At 38.0% G+C, this 17,036-nt stretch overlaps 1 protein-coding gene across 2 annotated transcripts in view; it reads left to right on the forward strand.

The window, feature by feature from the left end:
- Positions 1-17,036, forward strand: part of ANKRD13C (ankyrin repeat domain 13C) — a 97,282-nt gene that overhangs the window by 55,859 nt on the left and 24,387 nt on the right. For both annotated transcript variants that reach the window (XM_081490668.1, XM_081490669.1), the window contains 3 exons: positions 1,211-1,355; positions 10,947-11,078; positions 14,286-14,447. In XM_081490668.1, the coding sequence (XP_081346794.1) occupies positions 1,211-1,355; positions 10,947-11,078; positions 14,286-14,447 (439 nt within the window). The remainder of the gene's footprint in view (positions 1-1,210; positions 1,356-10,946; positions 11,079-14,285; positions 14,448-17,036) is intronic.

Raw genomic sequence — 17,036 nt, forward strand, 5'->3', positions numbered from 1 at the left:
TTCCTCTGCCATCTTAGGACCGCCCCTGATCAACATTTCTTAATAGCTGTGTGAACCTATTTCTTAGATTAAGGACTGTTTTGAGCTGGCAGTCAGAGAGGTCCTGATATGGTGATCTGGAGACTACAAAGCCTTGGGCAAGATTGAAGCACATCAGGGTACTTGTAAACTTTTCCACTTCATTATTCTCTCTAATTTCACCAAGTAGTGATTAGTAGAATTTATTTGAGACCAATCCATTGGATCTACCATGTCAGGTCTTGGATACAATGAACACAACAAACATACAGGTGTTTGAATACATGAATATTTGCCATAGGAAAGATCCATAATGTTTCAGGCTGTGGAGATGTTAGAAAAGAAAATGTTGGGAAAGAGAATGCTAATCTGAATCTGAGAAGTCAAACGAAAAGGCCAAGAATTTGGAGTAAATTAAATGGTTTATTGAGTTGAAGGATGAAGCAAGGTTTAGTACTGTATGATTAAGCATCAGCATCCATGCAGCTCACAAGGACAAGACTGTGGACACACAGTCCCTAATCTAAGAATGTGGTCCATCCATTGCTATACTCTTCATATATACAGCAGACCTTTGAACAACACTGGTTTGAACTACTTGGACCTTCTTATACACAGATCTTTTTTCAATAAATATATATTATAGTACTACATGATCCAAGATTGGTTGAATCTGAGAGTGTGGAAATGTACATATGGAGGGCCAACTGTAAAGTTATATATGGAGGGGATAGGAGTCAGTGCTCCAGACCCCTGTGGTCAAGGGTCAGCTGTACTCTGCTGAGCTAGCAACTTGGTCTTAAAGGGATCAAAAAATGTTAGACGGGTTTGCTTTCCTTTTCTGCCCTTCTTCCTTGAGGTAAATTTTATGGAGTAGCTATGGTAAGGGAAATAGAATGGGGTACAGGTAGAGAAATGCATCAGCAATGGGAAAACAACCTTTCTCCTGCTGGATTAATGAAGTTACATATTGAGGAAAATGAAATATAGGTAAAATTGAATATATATTTAAATATTCTTTTGGTGTTTTTTAATGAGATATTTTAAATTTAGCTCTTATCTATAAGTTTGGCTTTGAAATATCGTATTAGCCTCTTGGTTTGAGTTTAGGAAGAACAAAGCTTGTTTCATTAATATGGAATTTTACTGAAATTTTATTTGTCAGAATTTCTCATCTATCCATCTTTCACAGGCTTGACACTACTCTCATAGACTTTACTGACATGAAGTGCCAACGAGGGGATTTAAGCTTCATTTTCAATGGGGATGCGGCACCCTCTGAATCTTTTGTAGTATTAGACAATGAACAAAAAGTTTATCAGCGAATACACCATGAGGTGAGCATGTTGAGTAAATTCCTGTAAATGGTTTAAAAAAAATGTCTGTGTATTCAGCCAAGCCTCAGTGTAATTGTTTTGAAAGGCATAAGACATAATTATGAGATGGTTTATTCCTAAAGTTTCCATTTTCTTACCTCTAGTTTTTTAAAAAAATTTTTTATCATCTGTTCTTTATCCTGACTAAACTATTGAGTCTGTTTGCTCATAATTCACTGATGATCTCCTGGTTAAATAAACTCTAACTTCTTGTAGTTCTCATTTATTGAAGCTGTTCTGGCCCTACTTTGTTTTAGGGTTGTGAACCATATCTGTCTCTTTAGTATGAGCACCTCTTTTGGTTCTTTGTCTGTACACTTTTGCTTTTCCTAACTCTGTGGCTACCTTTCTTTTCTCTTTCTTTTCACTCTTAAAGTGTAAAATTATATTCCTTCTAAACACTGTATCTCCATATTGGTTTTGCCTCTACAACCACCTTTGAAAAACCATGTGCACCATTATCTTGATCCATTGTTCCCTGAAAGTTGCTTTCCCTCCTATAAACCAAAGAAACAGCTCTTATAGTATCTATATATATCATTGATAGCCCTACAGATATTCTTAGATCAACATTTTCTTTTATCACTGTTGCTTTTATTTTGTTTTTATTTTTATTTTATGCAGGCACACATAGTTGATAACAGAGAAAGATTCTTAAACAGCATATTGATATGATCAAAAAGTAATTTAAGTGAATTAATTTTACATAGTTCTTTGACTTTTCCTCCTTCCCTCTCTTCCTTCCTTAAACATTTATCAAGGACTTAATAAAATGTGTCCAGACACTGCTAGGTGCTATGTATGGGAAAAGGAAATGGCAACCCACTCCAATATTCTTGCCTGGAGAATCCTGTGGACAGAGGAGCCTGGAGGGCTGCTGTCCATAGGGTCGCACAGAGTCGTACATGATGGAAGCAACTTAGCATGCATGCATGCATTGGAGAAGGAAATGGCAACCTACTCCAGTATTCTTGCCTGGAGAATCCCAGGGACAGAGGAGCCTGATGGGCTGTCATCTATGGGGTTGCACAGAGTCAGACATGACTGAAACGACTTAGCAGCAGCAGCAGTAGCAGTAGCAGGTGCTATGTATAGTGGCATTGTATTAATAGTATACAGTTTGTCCCTTGGTATCTGCCAGGGAATGATTCTAGGAACCCTGAGGTTACCAAAGTCCACAGACGCACAATTCAATAGTTGTAAGCACAATGTAAATGCCTTGTAAATAGTTGACTGGACTTCGTGGCAAGTTTAAATTTTCGATTTTGGAACTTTCTGGCATCTTTTCCCCAAATATTTTTCATCCTTGATTGGTTGTATCTATAGATGTGAAACCTGCAAATATGGAAGGCCAACTGTATATCTATTACTATCATATATGAATTCAGAGTTGCAAAGAATAGCAAGGAGAAAGAAGAAAGCCTTTCTAACTGATCAATGCAAAGAAATAGAGGAAAACAATAGAATGGGAAAGACTAGAGATCTCTTCAAGAAAATGAGAGATACTAAGGGAACATTTCATGCAAAGATGTGCACAATAAAGGACAGAAATGGTATGGACCTAACAGAAGCAGAAGATATTAAGAAGAGGTGGCAAGAAGACACAGAAGAACTATACAAAAAGATGTTAATGACCAGATAAAATCCACAATGGTGTGATCACTCAGCTAGAGCTAGACATCCTGGAGTGCGAAGTCAAGTGGGTATTAATATGCATCACTACGAATAAAGCTAGCGGAGGTGATGGAATTCCAGTTGAGCTCTTTCAAATCCTAAAAGATGATGCTGTCAAAGTGCTGCACTCAACATGCCAGCAAATCTGGAAAACTCAACAGAGGTCACAGGACTGGAAAAGGTCAGTTTTCATTCTAATCCCAAAGAGTATGTCAAGGCTGTATATTGTCACCCTGCTTATTTAACTTATGTGCAAAGTACATCATGCACAGTGCTGGGCTGGATGAAGCACAAGCTGGAATCAAGATTGCCAGGAGAAATATTAGTAACCTCAGATATGCAGATGATCACCCTTATGGCAGAAAGCAAAGAGGAACTAAAGAGCCTCTTGATGGAAGAGAAGAGTGAAAAGGCTGGCTTAAAACTCGACATTCAGAAAGGTAAGATCATGGCATCTGGTTCTATCACTTCATGGCAAATAGATGGGGAAACAATGGAAACAGTGACTTTATTTTCTTGGGCTCAAAATCACTGCAGATAGTGACTGCAGCCATGAAATTAAAAGATATTTGCTCATTGGAAGAAAAACTGTGACAAACCTAGACAGCATATTAAAAAGCAGAGACATCTCTATGGACAAAGGTCCATCTAGTCAAAGCTATAGTTTTTCCAGTAGTCATGTATGGATGTGAGAGTTGGACCATAAAGAAAACTGAACGTCAAAGAGTTGATGCTTTTGAAATGTGGTGTTGGAGAACACTCTCTCTCTGAGTCCCTTGGACAGCAAGGAGATCAAACCACTCAATCCTAAAGGAAATCAATCCTGAATATTCCTTGGAAGGACTGATGCTGAAGCTGAAGCTCCAATACTTTGGCTATCTGATGGGAAGAGCTGACGCATTTGAAAAGACCTTGATGCTGGGAAAGATTGAAGGCGGGAGGAGAAGGGGACAACAGAGGATAATGAGATGGTTGGATGGCATCAACAACTCAATGGACATGAATTTGAGTAAGCTCTGGGAGTTGGTGATGGACAGGGAGGCCTGGTGTGCTGCAGTCTATGGGGTTGCAAAGAAATGGTCACGACTGAGTAACTGAACTGAACTGATGAAGCATTAAATGTCAGTATATCGGGACTGTAATCTAAATACTTTAAAGCTCTTCTCATTAAATCCTTAAATAACCTGTCTAAATAGTCTCATTTCTATTTTATAGACAAAAAAATTGAGGCTTATAAATGTTAAATGATATCTCTAAGGTCACACAGTGATTATGCCAGGTGGGTTAGAAAAGGAGAGAATGGAAGGGGGGAAAATATGTGTTTTTATGGTTATAGGCATACTTTATTGCATTTCACAGATACTGCATTTTTACAAATTGAAGGTTTGTGGCAGCTCTGTCGAGCAAGTCTATTGGTGCCGTTTTACCAACAGCATTTGCTTACTTCATGTCTCTGTGTAAAGTGAAGAAGAACTAAAGAGCCTCTTGATGAAAGTGAAAGAAGAAAGTGAAAAAGTTGTCTTAAAGCTCAACATTCAGAAAACTAAGATCATGGCATCTGGTCCCATCACTTCATGGGAAATAGATGGGGAAACAGTGGAAACAGTGGCTGACTTTATTTTGGGGGGCTCCAAAATCACTGCGGATGGTGATTGCAACCATAAAATTAAAAGACGCTTACTCCTTGGAAGGAAAATTATGACCAACCTAGACAGCGTATTAAAAAGCAGAGACATTACTTTGCCAACAAAGGTCCGTCTAGTCATGCCTATGGTTTTTCCAGTAGTCATGTGTGGATGTGAGAGTTGGACTGTAAAGAAAGCTGACGGCTGAAGAATTGATGCTTTTGAACTGTGGTGTTGGAGAAGACTCTTGAGAGTCCCTTGGATTGCAAGGAGATCCATCCAGTCCATCCTTAAGGAGATCAGTCCTGGGTGTTCATTAGGACTGATGTTGAAGCTGAAACTCCAATACTTTGGCCACCTGATGCGAAGAGCTGACTCATTTGAAAAGACCCTGATGCTGGGAAAGATTGAGGGCAAGAGGACAAGGGGACGACAGAGGATGAGATGGTTGGATGGCATCACTGACTCAATGGACATGAGTTTGGGTAAACTCTGGAAGTTTGTGATGGACAGGGAGGCCTGGCGTGCTGTAGTTCATGGGGTCGCAAAGAGTCGGACACGACTGAGCGACTGAACTGAAATATTTTGAAGCCTCACCAGCAAACAGATTATGACTCGCTGAAGGTTCAGATGATGGCTGGCATTTTTTAGCAATAAAGTATATTGATATTTTTAGATAAAGGTATGTACTTTGCTTTTTAAGCATGATGGTATTGCACACTGCACAGACTACAGAATAGCGTGCGTGATGGTGGTGTCAGTGATACATTGGAGATTTGGAAAAGGAAGTAGGGTTTGGGGTTTTAGATAATGTTCCTAATGAATACGTTGCTGATATCAGTGCACTTGTTTCAACCTTCTCTTTATATAGGCTTCTCTGAAGTGTTTTCTATTACTAGTAATTCAGTACTTAAAATTTCATTTCCTTGTGATTTGACTTTGGCTAATAGATGTTCTTTTTCCATGTTTCCGTCTTACTCTCTTTTGCCTCTTCCTTTTTCTCTGCTTCAGTTCAGTTCATTTCAGTTCACTCAGTCATGTCCAACTCTTTGTGACCCCATGAACTGCAGCACACCAGGCCTCTCTGTCCACCACCAACTCCCGGAGCCTCCCCAAAGTCATATCCATTGAGTCAGTGATGCCATCCAACCATCTCATCCTCTGTCGTCCTCTTCTCCTCCCACCTTCAATCTTTCCCAGCATCAGGGTCTTTTCAAATGAGTCAGCTCTTTGCATCAGGTGGCCAAAGTATTGGAGTTTCAGCTACAACATCAGTCCTTCCAATGAACACCCCGGACTGATCTCCTTTAGGATGGACTGGTTGGATCTCCTTGCAGTTCAAGGGACTCTTCAAGAGTCTTCTCCAACACCACAGTTCAAAAGCATCAATTCTTTGGCGCTCAGCTTTCTTTATAGTCCAACTCTCACATCCATACATGACTACTGGAAAAACCATAGCCTTGACTAGATGGACCTTTGTTGGCAAAGTCATGTCTCTGCTTTTTAATATGCTATCTAGGTTGGTCATAACTTTCCTTCCAAGGAGTAAGCGTCTTTTAATTTCATGGCTGCAATCACCATCCGCAGTGATTTTGGAGCCCCCCAAAATAAAGTCAGCCACTGTTTCCACTGTTTCCCCATCTATTTGCCATGATCTTAGTTTTCTGATTGTTGAGCTTTAAGCCAGCTTTTCCACTTTCCTCTTTCACTTTTGCGAAGTCCAGCTCCAGCAGCCAGGGAAACGCCCTGAAGGGATGAACGGGGGTCGGCGAACGAAAATGATGCAGTCTCTTGCTCAAAGCACTGGGCTGCATGTTTATTTTAAGCATCAGGTTTTCTTTTATACTTTTACAAAAGCATTAGGTCAGAGGTATGACATCTTCAGTTTCCCCTCACCCATATTTACTGTCTCCATAAAGCATTGTTGTCCTTCAGAGTTTCTTCTTAAGTGTCCTTGTGATAACATTGTAACTCAAGTTTGTCTCTGGTCTGTATATTACATTCCTCAGTTTATTTCTTATCTCTTTAAATCCTGCTATCCCCTAGTAACTTAAGCTCATCATCTCCTAAAAAGGCTTTTGGCTATTAGTATCTCTAAAATACCTAGTTTCCATAAGTTATAGTAAAATATGCCAACACTACAACATACCTTAAACCTTTAGCTTCTAACTATTCTTAATTATTCCTAACCCCTAAAATCAGCAAACTTCTTTTGCCATAAACATTCCCCTTACAGGCAGGTTTCAGATAACAATGTTTCCCATGATCTCAGGCTGCAGCCTATGTGCTCATCCTGGAGCATTGTAAAGATCCTTGAACAAATGTCAATAGTTAACGTTATGGATGATAACATTCTTTCCAGCCAACTCAACCGGAGGAAGGAAAGGACAAGTCAGAATCACAAGATCTAACTCCTTCATCCCGGGACCGTGCCTGCGGGATGAGAAGAGGGGGTTGGGCCATACCCCATTTTGTCAGTAATGCCTATCGCGGCTCCTGACACACTTTCATCAAGAGGCTCTTTCTCTGCTTATTTCTTGAATATTGATAGGCACTTGATGTTCCCATTTTTACAGATTGCCAGAATATCCCCACAGCTCTCACTACCTCTTATTGGTTGATAATTCACAAGTATTTATTTGTAACTCAGATCTTCTGAGTGTGGACCTGTTTAAATGCCTAATGAGTATCATATGTATCTCTTAAGTACCTCAAAATTCAGTTTATTGAAGACTTAACTCATTATTTTCCCTTCAGGATGCCTGTTCTCCCATTTTCTTTTTTTTGGTGATTGACATCATTTACTGTTTAATGAGAAAGCTTGGAGTGTTTTGGACGTGTTTTCTTGTACTCTCAGGTTTCCTAATTAGAGAACATGTGTGGTTATTCTTGTTTCCCTAATGCCTAATGGGTGCATGCATGCTAAATTGCTTCAGTCTTGTCCGACCCTGTGCAACTCCATGGACAGCAGCCCACCAGGCTCCTCTGTCTACAGGATTCTCCAGGCAATAATACTGGAGTGGGTTGCCATTTCCCTCTCCAAATGCCTTATGATTATCCCTTTTTCATTCATGCTGTTATTGCCATAATTTAGATAGTCACTATGTCAGCTGGACTGTCACACATGTCTCATAAATGATCTTCTTTGTCCCTTTCTTGTCTGCTTCTAAATTATCTCACATATTGGTGATAGGTTAAACATTGAAAACAAATTCATGAAACTTGTCTTCCTTAAAGACACTTTAAAAGTTCCTTATTGCCAAGAAGAATGAAATCCAAATTTCTCCTCATGGCATGGTTCCTTCATGACGTGGCTTTTGCTGACTTTTCCCATGTTTGCCTTACCTTGTTATCATAGCTATCCTCATGCTGAACTCTTTGCAGTTTTTTTTTTTCCAGGCTATTTAGTATTTCATTCCTTTGTTCATGTTGTTTCCACTTCCAGGAATTCACTTCTTACACTCTCACCCTGTGGGATACCTATTTAGTGTTGTTACTTCCTCCCCTCCTGGGTGACCATTCTTTTCTTGATGCTCCACTAAATCTGGTACTGTAGAGCTTCTAGTGCTATTTCTTTCTTTTTTTTTTTAATGTATATGGCATTCTTCTTTTGGGGGGCTAAGCTCCTCAAAGGTATGGGGTTCTTTTAGTTGTATTCTCTGGTACTTAATACAGCATTAGTGCACTCTAAGCCAGAGTTTGCCAAACTCTTTCTGTAAGGGAGAGAGTCAATATTTTAGATGTTTAAATGTATTTGTGGGTCATATGGTCTCTGTCACAGCTACTTACCTCTGCTGTTATTAACGTAAAAGTCACCTTAGACAATATATAAATGAATGAGTATGGCTGTGTTCTAACAAAATTTTACTTATAAAAACAGGTGGTGCACTGGATTTGACTGCTGTTCATAGTCTGCTGACCCTTACTCTAGACTCTCAGAAATATACTAAATAATTTGAATTCTTGTGTCTTAAATAACAATAGGATAACTAACGAGGCAATAGATGAGTTAGAAAGATGATACTAAAAGAGAAGCCAGAGATTAAGGCCAGTGGTATAAATATTAGCTGATGTATTTAGGGTATATTTTTTTACCAACTGAGCTACCAGGGAAGCCTTTCACTTTCACTTTCACTTTTCTCTTTCATGCACTGGAGAAGGAAATGGCAACCCACTCCAGTATTCTTGCCTGGAGAATCCCAGGGACAGCAGAGCCTGGTGAGCTACTGTCTATGGGGTCGCACACAGTTGGACACGACTGAAGCGACGTAGCAGCAGTAGCAGTTAGGGTATATGCGTGTGTATTTTATGTCTAAAAGAATATAGAAAAGTTAGATAGTGAGCAGTAATTCTCAAGGCAGGGAATGCTTTTTTTCTCCAATATGTATATATAAGTAATAACTTCATTAAATGTTTGCTGAATGAATGTAATTAATAACAGATCATTTTCAATGATGTGGTTAGAAGATAGTCAGTATACAATTTATAGAAGAGTTCTGTTTCAAATGTTTTTTGCGGGCTTCCCTCATGGCTCACTGCTAAAGAATCCGCCTGCCAGTGCAAGAGAGAGACATGGGTGTGATCCTTGGTTCAGGAATATCCCACATGTCAAGAAGCAACTAAGCCTGTGTGCCACAACTATTGAGCCTGCGCTCTGGAGCCTGTTCTGCAGCACGTGTTCTGCAACACGAGAAGCCACTGCAATGAGAATACTGTGCGCTGCAACTAGAGAGTAGCCCCCACGCACCTAAACTAGAGAAAAGCCCATGCAGCAACAAAGACCCAGCACAGCCAAAAATAAATCCATAAATAAAATTATATAAAAAAAGGTTTATTTGAAATGGGATGTTGAAACTTAATGCAAATTTCTTCATAGGTAGTGTTATATATAGTGTTGGTCCCAAGCTAATACATAAAATCCTAATTTATAACATATTTGCATCATGAGGATTAATTGTTCTATACAATCTATGCCAGCCAAAATTTTGCAGTTGTGTTCAGAATTAGTTTGGGTTACCAGGAATACATTTGTATCTGTTACAGCCTTAGCATTAATGTCAAGATTTTCCATTCCTCACTTGCAAGGGTAAAGTAAATCTGGGTGAAAGTTTGGTGGTGAAGAATAGAAAATGGGCCTCTTGGGAATCGAGAAATCAGGAGATATGGAAAATAGAGCCTCTAGTTATTGTAAACCCTATGAATGGTTCTCACTCTCCACTAAGGCTCTGGGTTCTTCCTTTTTTCTGCTCCTCTCGTTCGGATTCTGTGGTCCTAAGTATCAGGGAAACTCTCTTAGCCGATTAGAGAATAGAACCTCATTTATTACCTACTCAGTTACTTTTCTGTACTTGGTCATTTAGTTATGTTTCTGTACATTAAACAAGCGCAAAGCTTTCTCTTTTAAAAAATAATTATTGATCAATTATTATATGCCAGCACTGGGGAATATGTTGAAGCAAGGCTGCTAATTGAATTTGGAAACCATGGGATGATATTTATGGATTCCTTTTCTTTCTATGATGAGTATAGAGAAGATCCTATACTCCTTTCCTTTCTTTCTTTCCTTCTCTTCCCTTCCTTCCTTCCACTTAAAACTATTGGGAAAGAAGGGCTCAAATGATAGCAGTGGGTCTTCAGGTTAAAAAAACTAAAGTAAGATTCATCTGTATTTAAAGAAAACAAAACCTTTGTATAGGCATTTTGTCTCAGACCTGTCTACTTAATTCTTAAATCTTCTGTAATTACGTACTCTGTATTTATGTAATGGGTAATCTAGTATTATTTCCATTATATATTTCTGTGTGGGGTGAACTATTATTATTTTCATTACAAAGTACATTTTTCATGTGTCCTGTATTTTTAGATTCATAATTAGTTATAATTCTAACTTATTTAGATGAAAGTGAAAGTCACTCAGTCATGTCTGATTCTTTGCAACCCCATGGACTATCCAGTCCATGGAATTCTCTGGGCCAGAACACTGGGGTGGGTAGCCTTTCCCTTCAGGGGATCTTCCCAACCCAGGGATCGAACCCAGGTCTCCTACATTGCATGTGGATTCTTTACCAGCTGAGCCACAAGGGAAGCCCAACTTATTTAGATATATGAAGTTTAAACTTCTGTAATTGTTTTTAGAATCAGTCCTTTTTACTTTTTGAAATGTGTAACATTTTAATTGTTGATATTTTCATTTGTGGCACTAATAACCTTTTAAAACTTAGTCTCTTATATTTACCTTTTGCCTCCACCTCAGGAGTCAGAGATGGAAACAGAAGAAGAGGTTGACATTTTAATGAGTAGCGATATTTACTCTGCAACCTTATCAACCAAATCAATTTCTTTCACGCGTGCCCAAACTGGATGGCTTTTTCGGGAAGATAAAACAGTATGTGCAAATCGAGATTTTTTTACACTTTAAAAACAGTTCAGAATTTAATATTGCCAAAATAATGCGGTGGAAACGCATGTAGAACAAGTAGCTTAATTGTCAAGTCATGTATTCTTTTCTCCTTGAATCCAAATAGGGAATTATAATGGTTGGTTACAGAGTTGGAAGATCATCTTACAGAAGCCAGGAGAGAAAGCTCCAGGAGAGAAAGCTTAGTTCATTTGAATTTTATGTTGAAAAAATTCTTGTCAGTTGCCTTGTTGTTAAATAGGAAACAATGTCTTCACATGGGTCTGTTATATTTCTAATGGTTTAATTTTAAGAAGACCATAAAGAAGCTACACTTTTAAATTCATTTCCCTGGACCTTTTTTCTACTTTTTGACTTAAAACTATTTACTTACCCATTACCTATTCCTGAGTATTCCATATATTTGACTAAAGCTAATTAAGCTTACATTTCTACAGTACTTGTTAAATTAAATTTCAGTGGAGGTTTCTCCATTAGTAAATTGTAAATTCTTTCCATAATTCTTATTTCATCTGCTCAAAATATACTCACACATTTTTTAGCTGGATGTATGAAGAAGCATTTTATAAAATTTTAAAGAATAAATAACATTGGGTAAGGGCCAAGATTTTATGAATTTATCTTTTATTACACACAACAGAAATATATCCTTATTAGAAAGACAAAAGTAAATTAGTCAGGGTTCTCTGAGAAACAAAATCAATAGGAGATCTATATCTATCTGTATATATGTATATATCTATATATATATACACATATAGACAGAGGGAGAGAAGGATGAGGAAGAGGTTGATTTACTTTAAGGAATTAGCTTGTGTGAATGTAGGAGCTGGTAAGTCTGAAATTTGTAGAGCAGTCTAGCAGGCTGAAAATTCAGGAAAGAGTTGTATGGTTTTGAGTCTGAAATCTATAGATCAGAATCTCAGGTAAGGTTTCTGTGTTGCAGTCTTGAGGCAGAATTGCTTTTCCTTTGGGAAACCTTAGTCTTTGCTCTTCAGGCCTACATTTGATTGGAAGTGGCCTTCCCATGTTATGAGGGTAATCTGCTTGACTCCAAGTCTACAGAGTTAAATTTTAACTAATCTAAAAAGTGCCATCTTGGAATTCCTTGGCAGTCCAGTAATTAGGACATGGTTTCACCACCATGGCCTGGGTTCAGTCCCTTCTTGGAGAACTGAGATCCTGCAAGCTGTGTGGTGCACCCCCACAACATCCAATGTTGGCTTTGTAGCAACATCTTGGCTGGTGTTTGAACAGTTGGGCACCATAGTCTAGCCAAATTGACATAAAATTAACTACCACACAATCTTACATATAAAGCTGAGAAATCCCCCTTGACTACTGCTTATAGTCCCAGAGTCTTTTGCAGAAGATTATCCAGCCGTATATCTTCCTGACTTTTTTTATATTTTATGTACATTGTTGTTCAGTTGCTCAGTCATATCCAACTCATTGTACATAGATATATACCTATAATAATCAATATATCTCAATGTATATTGATATATATCTATAATAATATTTAGTTGTTGGTACAAATATTTTTTTCATAAAGTGTCATTGCATTGTATCTATGTTTTGCAACTCCTCCGACCCCCTGCCCAATTTTTAGTATGTCTTAGAAGTGTTTTCTTTTCAGTAGTACTACTTTATTCTTCTTAGCTACTGCATTGTATTCCATAGTATGGATATATTGTAATTTATTTACTCAGTCTCTTATTTTTGGATGTTTAGGTGGATACACATTTGTGTCCAGTTTTCTCCCACTATAAATGATGTTACATTTACCATCCTTTTATATCCCTTTGCATTTTCTTTTATAGCTAGCAAGAAATGGAATGGTTGTATTATGGGAAATATAAATTTAAATATTTTTATTGATATGACTTTTTTTTAATTTATTTTTAACAAATGCTTTTTCATTATAAGATTTCAGAAATTGATCATTATCACCTGAGTGTTTCCCAACCACAGAAAAATTCTCACTTTGAGATCTAGGTTCATCAGTTTTCATCTCTAAGCCCATTTGGCAACAAGTAACATTATAGGATTTCCAGATGTGAGATCCTATACTGCAATCCATTTGTTGGCCTGAGTCTTATTTGTTTGTACTCTGTTCTTCTGGACAGCATTAGAAGGACCACTTCAAGAGAAGATAAAAATTGAAGCTGCTGTTCATCTAGTACTACTGCTAAGCAGCTCAAAGCTCTTGAAGAGTGTCTAGGTGATCTTCTTAACTCTTTGACAGGTAAGGAGGGAGTCAGTAATTGCTTATAGTTCCCATTTTGTAGGTAGAAAGAGGTGCAGAATGCCTTCCTTTCTAACGATTGGTAAGGAAGCCACAAAGCAAAGTAGAAACAGAAGCCACTCTAAACACTTAGTTTTGGAATGCCAGAAAGCAGCAGCAAGAGAAGTGATTTGCATACAGGTAGAAATGGGAAGCCTGTTTTAGTAAGTTACTGATCATGTTTGAGGTAAGGTATTTCAAACTGACCACCTGTGGGTCTAAAAAAGTGAAGGTTAATGTTGAAGGAGGACTCTTCTTGATGTCCTTTTATTCCTTTTGAGTTCCCCATTCCCAATCCATAATATAAATATAAATTGTACTAGTGAGCAAGACTGCTTGGTTGTTCTCTTTTTGTTGAAAGAAGCAAGCAACTGTATCTTGGAAGTTTGGGCCTGTTAGAGAATATTGGAACGGGTAATTAATTTTAGTTGTACTAGAAGTTTTTATGTGACTTAGTTTATTTCTTTTTATTCTAGTTTTTATTTCTATCTATAAAATGGGAACATTATTTATCCCTGACCCCTCCTTATAACTCATGGTATTTGACTATTAGCTAAATTTAGTTTTCTGTAGATTTGTGCTACTTAGTAGATTCTAAAGGAATACTATGTGCTGTTTTTACTTAGTCTTAATTCATTGGAGATTAACTACCTGCATTTTATGTGTTTAAAAATTTTCCTTTACAAATTTAAAATGTGTAATGTTATGTATTTTTTAGCCTAATAGAATGTATAAGATAATTTGATAATTTTAAGTACCAGAGGAATATTTATTTTCATCTAAATGTTACATGTTTATGAAGAGACTGTATATTTTACTTTGAAACTTTAAAAAAAAATCTAAGGTAAACTTTATTTATTATTTTGAAATATTTGATTTTGTTTTAGGAAAGGGTAGGAAACTTTTTGGCCGACTTTTATCTGGTGAATGGACTTGTTTTAGAATCAAGAAAAAGAAGAGAACATCTCAGTGAAGAAGACATTCTTCGAAATAAGGCCATTATGGAGAGTTTGAGTAAAGGTGGAAACATAATGGAACAGAATTTTGAGGTATAATTTTACTTTTCTTTATTTATAATGTTCTAGGGGAGGGGGGTATACTTCATTCCTGGCATTCAGTGAGTTTATATAAGTATGCTCATAGATTTTGTTTACCATGTATCACCTTTTATTTTTCTGTGATGGTCTGGTGATTTTTTTGTGAATCTGTTGTTGGTTTTTGAGTCTTCACTAATAAATAGATTAAAATCATTTTGTAAGCATGAAACCAAAGCATGATCCCTTTTCATATATTTTTTTATACTTCATCAACTGAAACCTGCTGCTGCTTTGAAGGCCTTGCTAAAAATCTGCCTACTTTATGAAGTCATTTTTAGCCAATACCATCCCATAAATTTTTTATTCAGTATGTATTTATTGAAAACATGCTACCTGCAAAGCATTGTGTGACAGTTAGGAAAGGGGAGGGAAATCAAGGAAATACTTAGGTACAAGACACGATAACTTGCATCTGCAATCTTATTTCCTTAGTAAGATGAACTGGACGGGTTCTTAAGTGTTTTTTATTTTAACAATTTTAGATTTTAAAACTGGAAAAAAAAAAGATTCTCAAAGATTAACATTTTATGACATTTTTTATAGCAGTGTTTTCTAATTGTAGAATTGGGACCCTCTAGTGGATTATGAATTCAGTTTAGTGGGTTGTTATGACTCCTGCTTTTTTTTTTTCAAGTAGAATCTAAATTCAGATAATAAAAACTAGAGCACATAGTGTGTGTGTGCTCAGTCGCTCAGTCCTGTCCAACTCTGTGACCTTATGGACTTGTACCCTGCCACGTTCCTCAGTCCATGGGATTCTCCAGGCAAGAATACTGGAGTGGGTTGCCATATTTCCTCCTTCAAGAGATCTTCCCGTCCCGGGGATCAAATCCGTGTCTCCTGCATCTCCTGATGGGTCCTTACTGCTTTATCAATCAGTAGTTTCAGGGGTGTGTGTGTATGTTGTGTTTATGTGCATATGTGTAACTGCTCGGTTATAGTGTAAAACATGTCACAGTCATAAAAAGATCAAAGGCTACTATGAGACGTGAATTCCTTGAATGTTTAGTCTCTCCCCTGTGGTGTTGTGCCAAATTACATTTTCAGTTCACTTCAGTCACTCAGTCGTGTCCGACTCTTCGGAACCCCATGAACTGCAGCAAGCCAGGCCTCCCTGTTCATCACCAACTCCCAGAGTTTACCCACTCATGTCCATTGAGTCAGTGATGCCATCCAACCATCTCATCCTCTGTTGTCCCCTTTTCCGCCTGCCTTCAATCTTTCCCAACATCAGGATCTTTTCAAATGAGTATCAAGTGGTCAAAATATTGGAGTTTCAGCTTCAACATCAGTCCTTCCAGTGAACACCCAGGACTGATTTCCTTTAGGATGGACTGGTTGGATCTCCTTGCAGTCCAAGGGACTCTCAAGAGTCTTCTCCAACACCACAGTTCAAAAGCATCAATTCTTCTGCACTCAGCTTTCTTTATAGTCCAAGTCTCACATCCATACATGACTACTGGAAAAACCATAGCCTTGACTAGACGGACCTTTGTTGGTAAAGTAATGTCACTGCTTTTTAATATGCCATCTAGGTTGGTCATAACTTTCCTTCCAAGGAGTAAGTGTCTTTTAATTTCATGGCTGCAATCACCATCTGCAGTGATTTTGGAGCCCCCCCAAATAAAGTCAGCCACTGTTTCCACTGTTTCTGCATCTATTTCCCATGAAGTTATGGGACAGATGCCATGATCTTAGTTTTCTGAATGTTGAGCTTTAAGCCAACTTTTTCACTCTCCTCTTTCACTTTCATCAAGAGGCTCTTTAGTTCTTCTTCACTTTCTGCCAGAAGGGGGGTGTCATCTGCATATCTGAGGTTATTGATATTTCTCCCAGCAATCTTGATTCCAGCTTGTGCTTCATCCAGCCCAGCGTTTCTCATGATGTACTCTGCATATAAGTTAAATAAGCAGGGTGACAATATACAGCCTTGACATACTCGTTTTCCTATTTGGAACCAGTCTGTTGTTCCATGTCCAGTTCTAACTGTTGCTTCCTGACCTGCATACAGGTTTCTCAAGAGGCAGGTCAGGTGGTCTGGTATTCCCATCTCTTTCAGAATTTTTCACAGTTTATTGTGATCCACACAGTCAAAGGCTTTGGCATAGTCAATAAAGCAGAAATAGATGTTTTTCTGGAACTCTCTTGCTTTTTCGATGATCCAGCGAATGTTGGCAATTTGATCTCTGGTTCCTCTACCTTTTCTAAAACCAGCTTGAACATCTGGAATTTCACGGTTCACGTATTGCTGAAGCCTGGCCTGGAGAATTTTGAGCATTACTTTACTAGCGTGTGAGATGAGCGCAATTGTGCAGAAGTTTGAGCATTCTTTGTCATTGCCTTTCTTTGGGATTGGAATGAAAACTGACCTTTTCCAGTCCTGTGGCCACTTCTGAGTTTTCCAGATTTGCTGATATGTTGAGTGCAGCACTTTGATCACACCATCGTGATTATCTGGGTTGTAAAGATCTTTTTTGTATAGTTCTTCTGCGTATTCTTGCCACCTCTTCTTAATATCTTCTGCTTCTGTTAGGTCCATAC

The sequence above is a fragment of the Giraffa tippelskirchi genome, chromosome 5 (genome assembly GCF_054371585.1).
Source record: "Giraffa tippelskirchi isolate mGirTip1 chromosome 5, T2T-mGirTip1v1.2.pri, whole genome shotgun sequence".
NCBI classification, from domain to species: domain Eukaryota; kingdom Metazoa; phylum Chordata; class Mammalia; order Artiodactyla; family Giraffidae; genus Giraffa; species Giraffa tippelskirchi.